At 41.1% G+C, this 17468-nt stretch overlaps 1 protein-coding gene across 1 annotated transcript in view; it reads left to right on the top strand.

Annotated features, from left to right (window-relative positions):
* The window catches only part of LOC121277424 (ras GTPase-activating protein 1-like), a 218317-nt gene that overhangs the window by 41100 nt on the left and 159749 nt on the right, over positions 1-17468 (top strand). The window contains exons 2-4 of the mRNA XM_041186867.1: positions 4260-4412; positions 7995-8130; positions 16550-16620. Coding sequence (XP_041042801.1) covers positions 4260-4412; positions 7995-8130; positions 16550-16620 — 360 coding nt within the window. The remainder of the gene's footprint in view (positions 1-4259; positions 4413-7994; positions 8131-16549; positions 16621-17468) is intronic.

Here is a 17468-nt window from a genome sequence, read left to right as displayed (position 1 = left end):
AGCAGTTGAGCTTCATTGGATAATTTGATGACTCCTCAACCTGTAGAGCAAAAAGCTGACTGGCCACAATACACATTTGGTCCCTGATATTGTCTTTGGTATTAATATGATAGTAGGTGCTGATGGTTGATGAGCTAATTTGCTTGGTGATTTGTCACTTATCTCTATGGTGGAAGTGGTCCTCCATCTTGTCAGTTTTTTTTCTTTTGTATTGTTCCAAATGCTGGCAAAACATGAGAGAGAGCACCTTCATCAAGGCATTGCCAAGGCTGATTTTTTTTCCTCTGCTCACTGAGTCTTGCATGAGACTTCTGGCCTATCACACTGGAAGCCTATATCTTCAACGAAACAACATGGCAGTTAAAATGGCTCATATTCATGGTGCACCGGATAAACCTTACCCTTTTTCATTTATTGGAGCCTTTACTGTTATTCCCTTGGCTCCGAAATTTCTAGATGCCGATTCTGCAACCTGAATGTGAAAAATATATTTCATCTGAAATGACTCCCATTCAATTGGATTGTAATTTCAAGCCGTTTAAGCTGAACTTAAATGCGGGTTCAATCGAAGGATGGAAAAGATTGTACCAAGACTCCTTATGTACTTGAATGTCAACAATTCACTGCACTTAATCACACAACTAGCATTAATTAGTCACGTATGGGTGACATGAACTATCTTAATTGACCCAAAGTGGGGCTGCGAAAATTCCTCAAGCAAGCCCTGCACTGACTCCCTAATGGAGTACTTATACAACAAATGCAAAGTTAGCATGCAGGTACAGCAAACAAGAAGGCAAATAGCATATTGACCTTTATTGCAAGACAATTGGATTACAAGAATAAGGAAGTTTTGCTATTGCATGGTGTTTTGTGAGACCACACCTGGGTATTATGTGTAGTTTTGGTCTCCATATCTAAGGAAGGGTAGATTTGCCTTGGAACAGTACAGTGAGGATTCAATAGATTGGTCTCTGGGCCTCCACTCTCTGGAGTTTAGGAGAGTGAGAGGTGATCTTATTGAAACATGCAAGATTTTGAAGAGGCTTGACAGGGTGAACACTGAGAGGTTGTTCCCCTTGGCTGGGGAATCCAGAACACCACAGTCTCAGGATAAGGGGTTAATCATTTAGGCCTGAGATGAGAAAACTCAGAGTTGCGAATCTTTGGAATTGTCAACCCAGAGAGTTGTGAATGCTCCAACATTGAGTTTATTTAGGGTTGAGGTAACCAGATTTTGGGGTCTTGGGGAATAAAGGGATATGGGGAGTGAGCAGGAAAGTAGAGTTGAGTCAGAAGACCAGCCATGATCATACTGAACAGTGGACTAGGCTCGAGAGGCTATGTGGCGTACTTCTGCTCCTACTTCTTACATTCTTAGGGTGAGAGACTGGCTAGGAGAACTTCAAAATCAAGCCTGCACCAGTTTTGAAGGCATGCTTAATAGCTTCATTTTGCTTTTTTGAAAAATTGTGTTAAATTAAGTGAGATTTTCTACTTACTATTCACATTTCATATTGAGGGTGGGATATCACTGAGGCATTGTCTTCGTGTGGCATAATATACTTCAGCTATTGATACAAGTGAGGTGTAGTTCTGCATTTATATAGCACCTTTTTGTTGTCAAAAGCCCTTCCAAGGCACATCACAGAGGCGTAAGGAAAAAATAGTTTGAGTCAACTAGAAATGTTAAGAGTGGTCCTGAGTTTTGAGGAGTGTATTAAAGGACGAGAGGAAGGAGAGGGTTTAAGAAGAAAAATTGATTGTGGGCCTTCAGTGATGAAAGAACTACTGCTAAAGAGGTGCTAAGAGAGGAGATTTGATAAGAGGCTATAATCAGAAGAGCTGAGTTAGAGTGGAGTTGTAACACTGTGGGTATAGAGATAGGGAGGGGCTAGGACATGAAGGAATTTATACACCAGGTATTGTTATTTTCCTCCCATTGGATATAGTTCTGTTGCTTAAGTGGACTCAATGCTGAAAGTGTGAAACTGGTATAGAGCAGCAATCAACATGGTGAATAGAATGTTAAACCACAGTCTATTAAGATTCATAAGATTCTTCCAGCTTCGTGCTAAGACATTTTAGCACAATATCATCTATATTTCTTCCAGTGTGTAGCACCTGATGCTGGTCGGAATTAAATTTAATCTCTCATTATTTCATCTCTGCTCACTTGTATACCTTGTTAAAGTCATTCTATAAATTTCAAGCTTTTGATTCCATAAGATCTACAAGTTTGACATCCTTTGCGCTGAATTTTTGAATTAAGATTATTTATGTAAATTAAAAAGTAGAAATAGTGAGCACAGTGCTGAGCTCTGACATACATGCGGTAATCCGTATTCTGTTACAATCCCAGCTGAGGTTACCCTTGGGCAAGCCTGATCCCATAGTGGAACCCAGTTTAATAGATCCTAACTTTTATTTGTTTGTTTAGATACGTGGAGTATAACTACTGAACAGAGGCACAGGGGTCCACTGATGAACTTTTAACAAAAGAATAGATGAGCTATATTACAATACTCCTTCACCCACAACTATACCTTTACAGATGTATACAGATTTGTAAGGATAACACAGGTTACAAAAGCTATCTTATACTCCAATGTACACAGTAACTACACAGTCCATGTAAATCCATGACACCCTGTGGTCAGGCACACCACACTCTGGAACCAAAAGACAGATGCCACCTCAACCAGATGCTATGGATCTTTCCGCAACTCCCCCCAGACGCTTGCACACCATGAATCAAGCAGTCTTACTGAATTCCGTCCTTCGCACAAGGGCTTCCAATCTCCACTCTCCAAGACCTCGCCTTGGAATCTTCTCCCAAATCAACGCTTTCTCTCAGAAGCCTTCCGGGGTTTCACACACTCCTTCTGATGTTCCTCATTCCTGGGTCACCACATGCATTCAAGCTGTCCTCCACACACTCTATCTCTCTGACTCAGATGTCAACAGTACACCACTGCTTCACATGCCCATAGCAAACTTTCAGTTGTCTCTTTGGACCTTCTTCCCTCTTGCAAGCTGTTCTTGCTTTCTGTAGCTTTTGCCTCTTTAGATCTGAAGCATGGAGCCTTTCTCTCTGCCCCTCACTCTTAACTTCACTTAACAGGACCTTTTCCCAGGTTCCTGTCCTTCCTTTGATTAGGAGGTCCTCTTTGGACTTTCCTCTCTTCCAGCCCGCTAGATTTTTTGGGGTTTTTCTTTAGCTTGGGACTGGCTATCTGTCCCCTTTGCTCCAGTCTCTCCTGGCAGCAACTTTCAGAACCAACAGCACTCAGCTTCCAAAGCAACTTCTGTTTCTCTTCTTCTGTATGTTTGTCTGTGGGAGGGACTTGCCTCCCTGGGCCCCTGTTGCTAGGTACTAGTCCAATCCTTCTACCCTTGAATGTTTACCTTCTCTTTAGGGGTTGTAAAACTCCTCATTAGAAATGCAAGCACCTTTTAAAGTGAAACTAAAACTCCCATTTGACTTTTCCGAACACACAGATACAGAAATATAAATCAAATTTAAACTTTAAAGCTAAAATTCATTCCTAACACCCACAAATACAAATATAACTTACTTAAAATATCTCTATTTCCTAACAATTCCCTCAACACTTTGCAATCAGTACTTGTTTCTTATCCATTCTCAAGTTTTATGCCAAATCCACACATTTAGTTTAACAGCTTGTGTATTATTTTTGTGTACTGTTGTATGTGGAATTTTAAGAATGAGAAATGCTAGAAGTTTAGCTTCCCTATTCCTGTTGCACATTTTGCTTTCCAAACTGAAATAGTTTAGAGCTATTGAAGATGTGTCACAAAGTAATTTTCCTGCCTAATCATGTTTTATGCAGAAGATTAATGTCTCTCAAAGAAGCTGATCTGTTTAACCCTGAAAGGCAGATGGGTTATGTAAAATTTCCAGATTTTCTGTAGTGATGAGCATATGCAGCAACAATTATCGTACTTAGTTCTTGTGTGATTTTCTGTTGGCATCTATGTTGGGTTATAACCCCATCGTAGGAAAAAACACATTGCTGTACAGAAAAAAATGAAGCAGCGGTTAAAATCTGTACAGAAATGCACCCTGTCACAAAATATGCAAATATTTAAGTGATTTCCTAACTCATAGTCTGCCTCAAATTGATTCTTAACAGGAATCTTCAACTGTTCCATGCATTTTAAGCTAAAGCGCTAATCATTTTGTTGTCTGCAGTTTGTGGTGCAATATAACTACATTATTCATTTTACTTTTTCAGGTGGTATCATGGAAAACTGGATCGTACAATCGCTGAAGAGCGGCTTTGTCAGGCAGAACGACCAGGAAGCTATCTCATCCGGGAAAGTGATCGAAGACCAGGTTCATTTGTGCTTTCGTTTCTAAGTAAAACAGGCGTGGTCAATCATTTCAGGTGATATGTTTAACATTTTACATATTGTAATCAATTAATGTGCGGGTGCGGAAGGGGGCTGGATGGACAGTGGGAAAGGGACCATTTGAACGTGCTGTGTTGGCTTCCTTGAAAATGATAATTATACGACTTAGTTGCAGTTCCTTAATGCAGTAGGCAGTAATATAATTCCAAATTTTCTAAAACGGATACTGATTCACAAGTTTAATGGAAAATGCAGCATAGGATTTGCTACATTGCTCAGTTGTGAGTAATTTTGGAGATTTTTTCTTCTAAGTCATCAACACCCTTTCACCCCCACTTTCAGAGTCATGGACTAGTTAGATTAGTTCTTATTGTCACCAGTTTCAAGAAGATTCACTATTTGAAATTAATTGTTGTTAATTAACCCTTATTTTTTATGGAATTGTAAACTCTGAATGATTCAGTACTTGTCAGACTATAGTCAAACAATTTAGCACGCCTCCTAAAAGAAGCATTTAAATAATGAAGTAATGTGCTGTAGAGGAAGTTGTTGAATGAGAAACTTATTCATTTGTGACAGAGACTTTGTAACGGGATGCAAATGTGTTTTGTAGGCTTTCTTCAGTGTCACACTAAATAAAGCATTTATCCATAGAACTAGGAAGCTTTTTGATTTTTAATGTTCCCCATCTACTGAAGTATTTTTGTTCTTTGGCTAATGTGCTGTTTTTTTCCATTAAACTTGGGTTGTGAACCAGTGACAGTTTTAGTTTGTTGGGTGGTATGTGTACTTTTGTAGCATTAATTGTGACACCTTGGTCCTGGTTCACCCGAAGTTAGGAACTTCTGATTGTTAGATAAGCCTTAATATTTTGTGTAAGCTGACTCTGCATATAATTAAAAACAAAAAAACTGCAGATGCTGGAAATCCAAAGCAAAAACAGAATTACCTGGAAAAACTCAGCAGGTCTGGCAGCATCGGCGGAGAAGAAAAGAGTTGACGTTTCGAGTCCTCATGACCCTTCGACAGAACTTGAGTTCGAGTACAAGAAAGAGTTGAAATATAAGCTGGTTTAAGGTGTGTGTGTGGGGGGGGGGGGTGGTGGCAGAGAGAGAGAGAGAGAGAAGTGGAGGGGGTTGGTGTGGTTGTAGGGACAAACAAGCAGTGATAGAAGCAGACCATCAAAAGATGTCAACAACAATAGAACAAAAGAACACATAGGTGTTAAAGTTGGTGATATTATCTAAACGAATGTGCTAATTAAGAATGGATGGTAGGGCACTCAAGGTATAGCTCTAGTGGGGGTGGGGAGAGCATAAAAGATTTTAACATATTTAAAAATAATGGAAATAGGTGGGAAAAGAAAAATCTATATAATTTATTGGGGAAAAAAAAGGAAGGGGGAAACAGAAAGGGGGTGGAGATGGGGGAGGGAGCTCAAGACCTAAAGTTGTTGAATTCAATATTCAGTCCGGAAGGCTGTAAAGTGCGTAGTCGGAAGATGAGGTGTTGTTCCTCCAGTTTGTGTTGAGCTTCACTGGAACAATGCAGCAAGCCAAGGACAGACATGTGGGCAAGAGAGCAGGGTGGAGTGTTAAAATGGCAAGCGACAGGGAGGTTTGGGTCATTCTTGCTGGAGGTTGTTGGTGTGGCGTGGGTGTCGGGGGGGTCGTGGGTGTGGGTGGGGGGGGCTGGACGGGGGGGAGGGGGGGAGTCGGGTTGGCGGGGGGTGGGTTCTGTGGGGCAGGGGCGGGCTGGGGCGGTCGGTCTGCCGGGGCAGTTCTGTTTGTGGGTTTTGGGTGGGAGGTGGAGGCGGGCCGTCCGGGGTTGGGCGACTGTCGGGTTGGAGGCTGTGGGAGGGGGATCCCCGGAGGGGATGGGGTCGGTGGCGGTCCTGGAGGCAATGGCTTGATGTTCAGTGGTGGGGTCGTGGTCCGGGGAGGGGTGGGTGGGGGTGTCTGCGGGTTGGCGCTCGGCCTCCGCGGGGTGGAGGTCGGTGCGCTGGGCGGCAGCAGCGCCGCCTTTGTCGGCGGGTTTGGTGGCGGTGTCGGGGTTGGACCTGGGAGAGTGGAGTGCGGTGGGTTCGGAGAGGGACAGGTTGGAGTGGGTGGGAGGAGCGGAGAGGTTGGGGCGGCTGGTGTCGCGCCAACAGTTCTCGGTGGGGGAGGGGGGGGTCCGGGTGGAGGGAGAGTGTTGGAGATGGGTGGGGGGGTCCGTTGGGCTGGGAGAGGGCTCCTGCCCAGGGGGGTGAGCCCGGAGACGAGGACGGCGGAAGAAGAGTTCATCACCCATCACCCCATACTCCTCAACCCCCTCCTATGGCACCACCCCATGCCCACGCAAAAGATGCAACAACTGCCCCTTCACTTCCTCTCTCCTCACCGTCCAAGGGCCCAAACACTCCTTTCAAGTGAAGCAGCATTTCACTTGCATTTCCCCCAACTTAGTCTACTGCATTCGTTGCTCCCAATGTGGTCTCCTCTACATTGGAGAGACCAAACGTAAACTGGGCGACTGCTTTGCGGAACACCTGCGGTCTGTCCGCAAGAATGACCCAAACCTCCCTGTCGCTTGCCATTTTAACACTCCACCCTGCTCTCTTGCCCACATGTCCGTCCTTGGCTTGCTGCATTGTTCCAGTGAAGCTCAACGCAAACTGGAGGAACAACACCTCATCTTCCGACTACGCACTTTACAGCCATCCGGACTGAATATTGAATTCAACAACTTTAGGTCTTGAGCTCCCTCCCCCATCTCCACCCCCTTTCTGTTTCCCCCTTCCTTTTTTTTTCCAATAAATTATATAGATTTTTCTTTTCCCACCCATTTCCATTATTTTTAAATATTTTAAAATCTTTTATGCTCTCCCCACCCCCATTAGAGCTATACCTTGAGTGCCCTACCATCCATTCTTAATTAGCACATTCGTTTAGATAATATCACCAACTTTACCACCTATGTGTTCTTTTGTTCTATTGTTGTTGACATCTTTTGATGGTCTGCTTCTATCACTGCTTCCTTAAACCAGCTTATATTTCAACTCTTTCTTGTACTCGAACTCAAGTTCTGTCGAAGGGTCATGAGGACTCGAAACGTCAACTCTTTTCTTCTCCGCCGATGCTGCCAGACCTGCTGAGTTTTTCCAGGTAATTCTGCATATAATTAGGTGGTTGTGCATCCAAGTGCTTTTCAGATGGACTGAGGTCTGGAGGCAGCAGTTTCAGAATTTTTGTGCTACTGTAGCACGTTGGAATTGTTGCATTTTGACCTTTTTTACCTTTCTTAAAGGCAATTTAGAAGTTTTGATGCATAGACTCATATTGTGACTTGAAGTCTGAGGACTGAGAGTCCACTTTCCTTGATCAACTGTATTGTCCAAATCCTCAATTTCCTTGTAACCATCTCAAGGAGGAAATCTAATGATTATATTAACAGCCACTGTCCTTGCCTCACAACTGCTATTAGTTTTTACCCACGTCAGAAAACTGCCTTAATGTTTTTAAATTGGGAAAATTGGGTAAATTAGTTACACTAGTCTGTTGCAAGTTACATCAATTAATTAATTGTTTAAGTTGCCTTAACATTATAACTCAGTTGCATTGTTGTGCTTCTTCTAGGATCATTGCAATGTGTGGTGATTATTACATCGGTGGACGGCGGTTTTCCTCCCTTTCAGACCTGATTGGATACTACAGCCATGTGTCCTGTTTACTAAAAGGAGAGAAGCTTCTGTTTCCTGTAGCACCTCCAGAGGTAAGTGTATAAATTATAATTCAGCAATGTTAGTCTTGGACCAATGTAAACACAAACATAACAGGCAAATGAAAAGCAGGGTGATTAAAGAAGTCCTCTTTCACTGAACCTTTTTTGCAGTCTCCTTGTTCGCGCACTTGTGTTTTCTTCCCTCCTCATTCTTTTAGGCACTCTCTTTCAGTATCCCCTCTCTATCTCCTCTGCCTCGTTCTTTTTCCCAAAGTTCAAGAGAGTCTGGGGAGCAGAGTTGAGTATGGTGGCCATTACTAAGGAGAAGGTGCTAAGAAAACTGAAAGGTCTGAAGGTGGATAAATCACCTGGACCAGATGGATTACACCCCAGAGTTCTGAAGGAGATAGCTGAAGAGATAGTGGAGGCGTTAGTGGTGAGCTTTCAGGAATCACTGGAGTCAGGGAGGGTCTCAGAAGACTGGCAAATCGGTAATGTAACCCCCCTGTTTAAGAAGGGAGTGAGGCAAAAGACAGGAAATGACAGGCCGATTTGCCTGACCGCTCGTTGATAAGATTTTAGAGTCCATTATTAAGGATGAGATTTCAGAATACTTGGAAGTGCATGGTAAAATAGGGCAAAGTCAGCATGGTTTCATCAAGAGGAAGTCATGCCTGACAAATCTGTTAGAATTCTTTGAGGAGGTAACAAGTAGGTTAGACAAAGGAAAGCCAATGGATGTTATCTACTTGGACTTCCAGAAGGCCTTTGACAAGGTGCCGCACATGAGACTGCTCAGTAAGATAAGAGCCCATGGTGTTAGAGGCAAGGTACTAGCATGGATAGAAGACTGGCTGTCTGGCAGGAGGCAGAGAGTGGGGATAAGGGGGTCCTTCTCAGGCTGGTGGCCGGTGACTCGTGGAGTTTTGCAGGGGTCAGTGTTGGGACCACAACTTTTCACTTTATACATTAAGGAACTGAGGGCATCCTGGCTAAGTTTGCAGATGATACAAAGATAGGTGGAGGGACAGGTAGTATTGAGGAGGCAGGGAGGCTGCAGAAGGATTTGGACAGGTTAGGAGAATGGGCAAAGAAGTGGCAGATGAAATACAATGTGGGGAAGTGTGAGGTCATGCACTTTGGTAGGAAGAATAGAGGCATAGACTATTTTCTAAATGAAGAGAGAATTCAGAAATCTGGAGTGCAAAGGGACTTGGGAGTTCTAGTCCAGGATTCTCTTAAGGTTAACTTGCAGGTTGAGTTGGTAGTTAGGAAGGCAAATGCAATGTTGGCATTTATTTGGAGAGGACTAGAATATAAAAGCAGGGATGTGCTGCTGAGGCTTTATAAGGCTCTTGTCAGACCACATTTAGAATATTGTGAGCAATTTTAGGCCCCATATCTCAGGAAGGATGTTCTGGCCCTGGAGAGGGTCCAGAGGAGGTTCACGAGAACGATCCCAGGAATGAAAGGCTTAACATATGAGGAATGTTTGAGGACTCTGGGTCTATAGTCAATGGAGTTTAGAAGGATGAGGGGGAATCTGATTGAAACTTACAGAATACTGAAAAGCCTGGATAGAGTGGATGTGGAAAAGATGTTTCCATTAGTAGGAGAGACTAGGACCCGAGGGCACAGCCTCAGTAAAGGGAAAACCTTTTAGAACAGAGATGAGGAGAAACTTCTTTAGCCAGAGAGTGGTGAATCTATGGAATTCATTGCCACAGAAGGCTGTGGAGGCCAGGTCATTGAGTGTATTTAAGACCGAGATAGATAGATTCTTGATTGGTAATGGGATCAAAGGTTACGGGGAGAAGGCGGGAAAAGGGGTTGAGAAACTTATCAGCCATGATTGAATGATGGAGCAAACTCTATGGGCCAAATGGCCTAATTTCTGCTCCTGTGTCTTATGGTCTAATTTCTCAACCCAGATGCAGAAATGGAAGTGTTAAGAGGGGATTTTCTGTAACAGGGATCCCAAAAGGTGGCAGCCCTAAACTTAGCCCTCTGCTGCTGAGACACTGGAGAGTATTTGCGTATTAAGCAGTTAATGTGCAGGTACAGTTTCTTCTTCAACCCATAATTTTTTAAATATTGGGCAAGACTTTGCTGTAGATATAAGGGTGAGGCAACAGCATTCGCTTTGGTTAAAATATAAATTGGACAGTACCTTCCAACGAATGCATGTGTTCAGTTAAATGCAGAAGTCTGGAAACAGCTATCCAAGTTGCCCTGCAAAGCGATGCAATATGGCCATAGTATCTTGCCGAGAGACTTGATATTGTAATGTATGGAATGGTTGAAGTTGCTGTGCCTTTGTGACAGATACCTCCTAACCTCAGCAGAAAATGTTTGGGCCTGTCTATTGCAGTGTGAATACATTTTTAATGTTGCAACAAGTCATAATTACTATGAAACAATCTCTCTGGCACTGAAAATTAACTTTTCCAAATGTAGAGCCACAGTCCTTCATATTTTAATTATTGTTAGAGATAAAAGTGTTTTTTTTACTCTTTCTGTGTAAATCCGGCTGTTTTTTTTCCTTCTCTTTTGCTCTTTGTACATAATTTAGTATTGAATTAACTTGCACTTCCTGGTTGAAACAATGCGCTAGTTATTAACCAGTCAAACTGAAGAATTGTAAGGAAATATGCATTTTATTGTCTAGCTCTCACAGGATCCAAACCTCCTGCAGCGGGGTCACAGTAAGTTCTCGTGCAAAATCCCATAGAAAGCCAATGAGTAAGTGTAATGAGTGGCTAGAACCGAGAGCAAAATCTGATCAATTAGTTTTGAATCCTGGTGAAGTACACCTTGCATTCTCTGAATGAGGGAGATTTTTTTTTATTGAATTATCAATGATTTTAGTATTTGCAAGGGGAGAGCATTAATTCTTTCAAGGTTTACTTATATGGTTGTTCCTCCACTGGGAACAATGTGCATTTATTTGTTCTTGACCTCTGAAGTCCATCTAGGCATTAGTAAGTGGAGGTGGGGGTGGTGAGGGGAGAGGGGTGGGATTGGGAATTTTGGGAATTGGATTGGAACTGGGAGAGCTGGGGTCTGAAGTTAGCATGTGAGAAGGAGTGACCAGAGGACTTGCAGAGAGTAACTATCTCAGTCTATGTTTGGAATTTGGAAAGAATATTGAAGCATCAGAACATGATGGAGACCCTGAGGGATTTGAATCTGATAACATAATGAAGGGCTATATGTGAAATATTAATGTTTTTTTTTTTGCAAATGTTTCCTGATTTGCTGAGTGTTTCCAGCATTTTCTCTGTTGTTTCAGATTTCAAACATCTGCAGTTTTTTTGTTTCACCTGTTACTGCAATGTGCATGGTATAAAATTCTGAGGATCACGTAATCTCATTGGTCACATTAGCCAGGTCACATAACCAATTGGCTTCTTAGAACTCAAATTATTTAACAGCTAAATAAGCAGTGTGTGAAATATATGGGGATTAGAGTCAAAGATTAGAGAGAATTGGAAAATTGACATCAACTAATGCCATTGTAATTTAGAACATGTATTGGTGTATCAAATATGTTTGCCTATTACTATAAGACAGTTGTCACTTAATGTCACCAAGGGAGGTGAGAATTCTGCCAAGTGATAGCAATTACTGCACAAAGACTTCAGCAGAAAAAACTACTTTTAATTATTTTGAAATACACCGATTTCCTGAACTAAATCCACAATTTAAAAACAGAAATTGTTGGAACCATGTTGTACAAGGTCAATCAGCTTTTGTGAAAAGAACAGACTTTCTTGGTGTAGAGAATTGAAAAGGCTGCCAATGGGAAAGAAAGAAAAACTTCCATTTATACAGCGCTTTTCAAAAACACTAATGTCTCAAAGCACTTTGCAGCGGTGAAACACTATGAATTGTTGTCAGTGTCGTAATGTAGGAAATGCGGCCACCAGAATGCGCTCAGCAAAGTCCCACAAACAGTAATGTGATAATGACCAAATAACCTGTTTTTTGAGATGTTAACTGCGGGATAAATATTGACTAGGACATTTGGGATAACTCACTTGCTCTTCCTCGAAATTGTGCCATGGGATCTTTTCCATCCATCTGAGCAGGCAGATTCGGATTTGGTTTATCATATCATCTGAAATATGGGACCTCCAACAGTGCAGTGCTCCATCAACATGGCACTGGAATGTCAGTCTTGATTTTTGTGCCCAAGCCCTGGAGTTAGACTTGAACCTGGTACCATGTGATTCAGAAGCAAGAGTGGAAAATAGAAGTTGAAGGCCTTCATGATAATATCTCAGAAGTGATTTGTATGGTAGTGGAGCAGCAAAAGGATTGCAGAGCCCAGATGGCAAGTTGAAACTTAAGTTTTGTAGTTGCTATTTTCTTTCTCGTTGTTTGTGTCCTTGTTTCATCTGTCATCTACTGGGTTCAAAAGCCTGTAAGTCATAATCAAGGTTATCTCTTAAACCACCCAGTCAGACTGCAAAGATATTACTCTGTTTAAGTAAGACATCCCATTTTTGTAGAAGAAGTGCTGCATGTTCTTTATTTTGTATCAAAACTTAAACACAAGTTGAACTAATCAATTCTGTCCACACTTATTGCTCTTTATGAAACAGTTTACATTCAAACTAAACTTCATCTCACCTGATATTACCTCAATCCACACTTGGAGAGATTGAAGAAACCTATGTGCAAAAGGCACAAGTGTCTGTTCCAAATCATAAAGGCATGTTATCCCCAGATTATGCTTTTGTATAACTAGATATGGGACAGTGAGCATCAACTCCCATTAAAAAAAACTGCTTAAAGGGGCGATTGGCACACACTTGAGCAAGTGCCTATGACAGTTGTGGTGACTTGTTTCTAGGAAAACAGCACTTGATAATTTATCTCTCAAAAAACTGGCAAAGAAAGTACTTTTCATGACTGCTAGACATCTCAAAGCGCTATATAGCCAATTAAATACTTTATGAAGTATAGTCATTAAAGTAATGTAGGAAATGCAGCAGTCAATTTTGCACATAGCTCCCACAAACAGCAGTGATAATAGCCACTTAATCTGCTTTTGTGGTGTTGATTGAGAGATAAATATTGGGAAGGACATTGGAGATAACTCCCTTGCTCTCTTCAAAATAGTACCATGGTATCTTTTATATCCACCTGAGAGAGCAGAGGGGGCCTCAGTTTAGCGTCTCATCTGAAAGACATTGCAGCCTTGTATATTGCAGTTCTCCCTCACTACTGCATTGGAGTGTCAGCCTTGAGTAGTAGTAGTGGAGTGATCTTATTTAATTTGCTTTTACGAGAAAGAAATTGCTTTATAGAAAGAACATTGGAGTTATGCACTGCACATAGGAAATCCTTCTCCAAACCCACATGATTTGCTGCTAGGATTAGTATTGTACATATTTAGTTTCCTTTTGAGATCCTATTGCCTGAGTTGTTGCGTCATCAGCTGGCTTTTTCCATTAATGTAGTTCTCCTTCTCCCAATCTGTTTCTTCTCTGTATTTAGACCACTATTACTTTTCACCAAAGCCTATTTACTCTTTGCTGATAATTCCTTAACATTCATCAACAACCTGAAAGACTGCATACAACTGTGTTGAAATTCTCAGGACATGGAGACTGTGGAACTTCTTACTTCCTTTATGCTTTGTTTCACCTACAGACTTGTAAAATCCAGCTTGAAATCACCTAAATGACATTTCCAGGTTTAATCACTTATTTGAATTTCAGATTTATAGGTCTTGATTTTCAACCTGACTGTATTCCCCTGACCTATCTCCTTTGCCCTCCCCAACTAATGGGGCTAAAGGTCGATAAGTCCCCTGGACCTGATGGGCTGCATCCTAGGAGATTAAAGAAGTAGCTACAGAGATAGTGGATGCACTGGTAATAATCTTCCAAGAATCCTTAGATTCTGGGAAAGTCCCAGAGGTTTGAAAAACTGCCAATGCAGCACCCTTATTCAAAAAGGGAGGGAGACAAAAAACAGCTAACTATAGGCCAGTTAGCTTAACATCTGTCATTGGGAAAATGTTAGAGTCTATTATGAAGTGTGTAATAGCAGAGCATTTAGAAATATATAATCTAATCAAGCAGAGTCAGCATGGCTTCATGAAGGGGAAATCATGCTTGACAAATATATTAGAATTCTTTGAGGAAGTAACAAGCAGGATAGATAAAGGGGAACCAGTAGTTGTAACATATTTGGATTTCCAAAAGGCATTCGATAAAGTATCACACATAAGGCTACTTAATAAGATACGAGCCCATGGTGTTGGGGGTAATATATGAGCATGGATAGAGTATTGGCTAACTAATAGAGGACACAGTTGGGATAAGGGGGGCATTTTTAGAATGGCAACCTGTAGCTAGTAGGGTGCCACAGAGATTAGTGCTGGGGCCACAATTATTTACATTACATATTAATGACTTGAATGAGGGAAGTGAATGTACTATCACCAAGTTTGCAGATGAGACAAAAATAGGTGGGAAGGCAAATGGTTAGGATGACACAGAGACCACAGAGGGATATAGAAGGCTAATTCAGTGGTCAAAAACTTGGTAGATGGGATATAATGTGGGAAAATGTGAGGTTATTCACTTAGACAGGAAGAATAGAAGAGCTGAATATTATTTAAATGGAGAAAGACTACAGAAAGTTGCAGCACAGAAGGATTTGGGGTCCTCGTGCATGAATCGCAAAGGGCTAACACGGAAGTTCAGGTAATAGGGAAGGCAAAGGGAATGTTGGCCTTGATTTCAAAGGGAATGGAGTATAAAATTAGCGAAGCCTTGCTAAAACTATGCAAGATAGTAGTTAGACCACTCTTAGGATACTGTAGACAGTTTTGGTCCCCTTATCTAAGGAAGGATATACTAGCATTAGAGGCAGTCCAGAGAAGGCCCACTAGGTTGATCCCATGAATGGAAGGATTTTCTTATGAGAAGAGGTTGACTAGGTTGGGCCTATACTCATTGGAGCTTAGAAGGATGAGAGGCCACCTTATTGAAAGATAAGATTTTTAGGGGGCTTGACAGGGTAGATGCTGAGCGGTTGTTTCCCCTTGTGGGAGAGTCTAGGACCAGAGAGCATAATCTCAGAGTAAGGGGTCGCCCATTTAAGATGGATGAGGAGGAATTTCTCCTCTGAGAGTGGTGAATCTGTGGAATTCTTTACTGTAGAGGCTGGGTTGTTAAGTATACTAAATGCTGAGATAGACAGATTTTTCATCAGTAAGGGAACCAAGGGTTATGGTGCAAAGGCAGGAAAGTGGAGTTGTGGATTATCAGATCAGTTGTGATCTTATTGAATGGTGAAGCAGACTCGATGGACTGAATGCCCTATTTCTGCTCCTATGGGTCTCACCAGCCTGACTAGTCAGGTTTCATTACTGAGCAAAATGTCAAATGAAAATAATGGATCACCATATAAGGTTTTCATTCTGTAGACAGTGCGTGTTGTCTCATTTTACTTTTTCTTTGTAAACTTCGTTAGAATTGATATCTGTCTTCTTGTTCTTTTTCATGGATCAGGCAAAAACAGTGTGAATGACTTGAAATTGGAGAGTTTATCACTTGGTGAATCATGCCCTGTTACCATGATACCGCTTATCTTAAAAAACATGCTCTTTATTTTTCTTTTGAGCTGTGCCTGTTTAAGTAAAGCCGTTGCTAGATGGAATAATCCTATAGCATATCAATAAAACTAACCATATAAAACAATTAATCTATATTTTACAGTTGCTTGAATACCAGTGTACTATAAGTTTGTGTGGAAGATGGTAGCTTTATTTCGCAGAACCATAAAATGCTATGTTACATGGAAATGGACCATTTGGCCCGTCACTATGTTCTGCTGCTTTTCTTCTCATGTCACCTAGTCTAATTCCACTTTAATGCATGCTTCTCAAAGTCTTCAATATTCCTTTTCAAGCAAAACTTTTAATATAATTTCAGTCTAGTAGCCCTCTGAAATAGATAGGCAGGTAACACATATGATAATTGCCCTTTATTGTCTTAAATACCAATTTAAATTTTTACCTGTGCAATGAATTTTCTTGCTACGTAATTGAATTTAAATTAATTGGCCTTAGTGATGGATTACTTTGGCTGTATTTCCAGGTAGTTTAAATTGTTGATGATTAAGCATGGTGTCCATTCCTGTTTTTACTCCGAAATTTTCAATTCCTTGATTTCTAAGGCACTATTCTGTAATGAGGTGTGCAAGTGAAAGATGTTCACTGTGGGAAATAATGTCAATCCAAATGGATTGGTTGAATTAGATGTGTTTTGTCTATTGGAAAAGAATTTGACACCTGGCTGTTTAATGATTTAGAAGATACAGTAAATAAAGTGGGATATGTTAAATCAGTCATAATATGCTTCATATAATAAAGCAAATTTTTTAGCTTCTATTTTTTATTTTTTCATTTGTAAAAATTAAGAATTGTTTTTCCTATCCAAAATTATAGCCTGTTGAGGATAGAAGGAGAGTTCGAGCCATCTTGCCATACACCAAAGTTCCAGATACAGATGAAATTAGGTAAGTTACTCAAATAAATTTATTTTTCCCAGATGGATAAAGAATTTCACTAAACACATCTTTTGGTGAATTCTTGAACTTGACAAAGTGAGAGTTCATCTTGAGCACAGCACCATGTACAATATCCAGTGCTCCCAGACCAAGTAGAACACATTCATGCCACTATCTCCTGCATGTTGGAGAAAATCTAAGTTTAAGCTGGAACTGTAATCCACTACCTATTTCAACTACTTGCTTCACATCAAATCTTGGAAGAAACTCTTTTCCCAAGTCGCTCCCATCTGCCTAGTCTTTGACTTTCCATTTACTCTGGTGTGTCTTGAAATTGTTGCCTTTCTGAACCACTCCTTCACTACCACCTTCAATGCCTTTGTCCCTAGAAAAGCATTTACTGCCTCCAAACCCTGTAGTATGTTATTCATCTTTGTTGTCTGAAGCCCAAGGAGTGCATTCTTGAGCAAAACTGGCTCAGCTGTTCAATGTTGGATCTGGCTCAACTGCATCAAATGGGAACCTTGGCTTCCTGTTCCCCCAGTGACTCTGGTCTAAATTTGTCACCCTTTTGTTTAAATTGATGCATGACCTTGCTCTTTCTTATTTCTGTAACTTAATTCAATACTGTAATCTCCATTTTCCCCATCCCTGAAATCTCTCTTTATTCCTCTGATTAAGATCTCTTAAATACTCGCTCTCCCTTCAATCAACTTAATGCCATTGATTGAATTGCTTCCAGAAAAGGATCAAACTTGCATGTCCTTCATGTCTTTGAACATCCCAAAGTTCTTCATAGCCAGAGTTACTTTTTGTAGTTGTTGTTACGCGTATATTTATATAAACTAATTCCCTCT

This window comes from Carcharodon carcharias, chromosome 4 (assembly GCF_017639515.1).
Source record: "Carcharodon carcharias isolate sCarCar2 chromosome 4, sCarCar2.pri, whole genome shotgun sequence".
Lineage (NCBI taxonomy): Eukaryota > Metazoa > Chordata > Chondrichthyes > Lamniformes > Lamnidae > Carcharodon > Carcharodon carcharias.
Note: the sequence above shows the minus strand (reverse complement) of the source record. Positions and strands in the feature narration are given on the sequence as shown.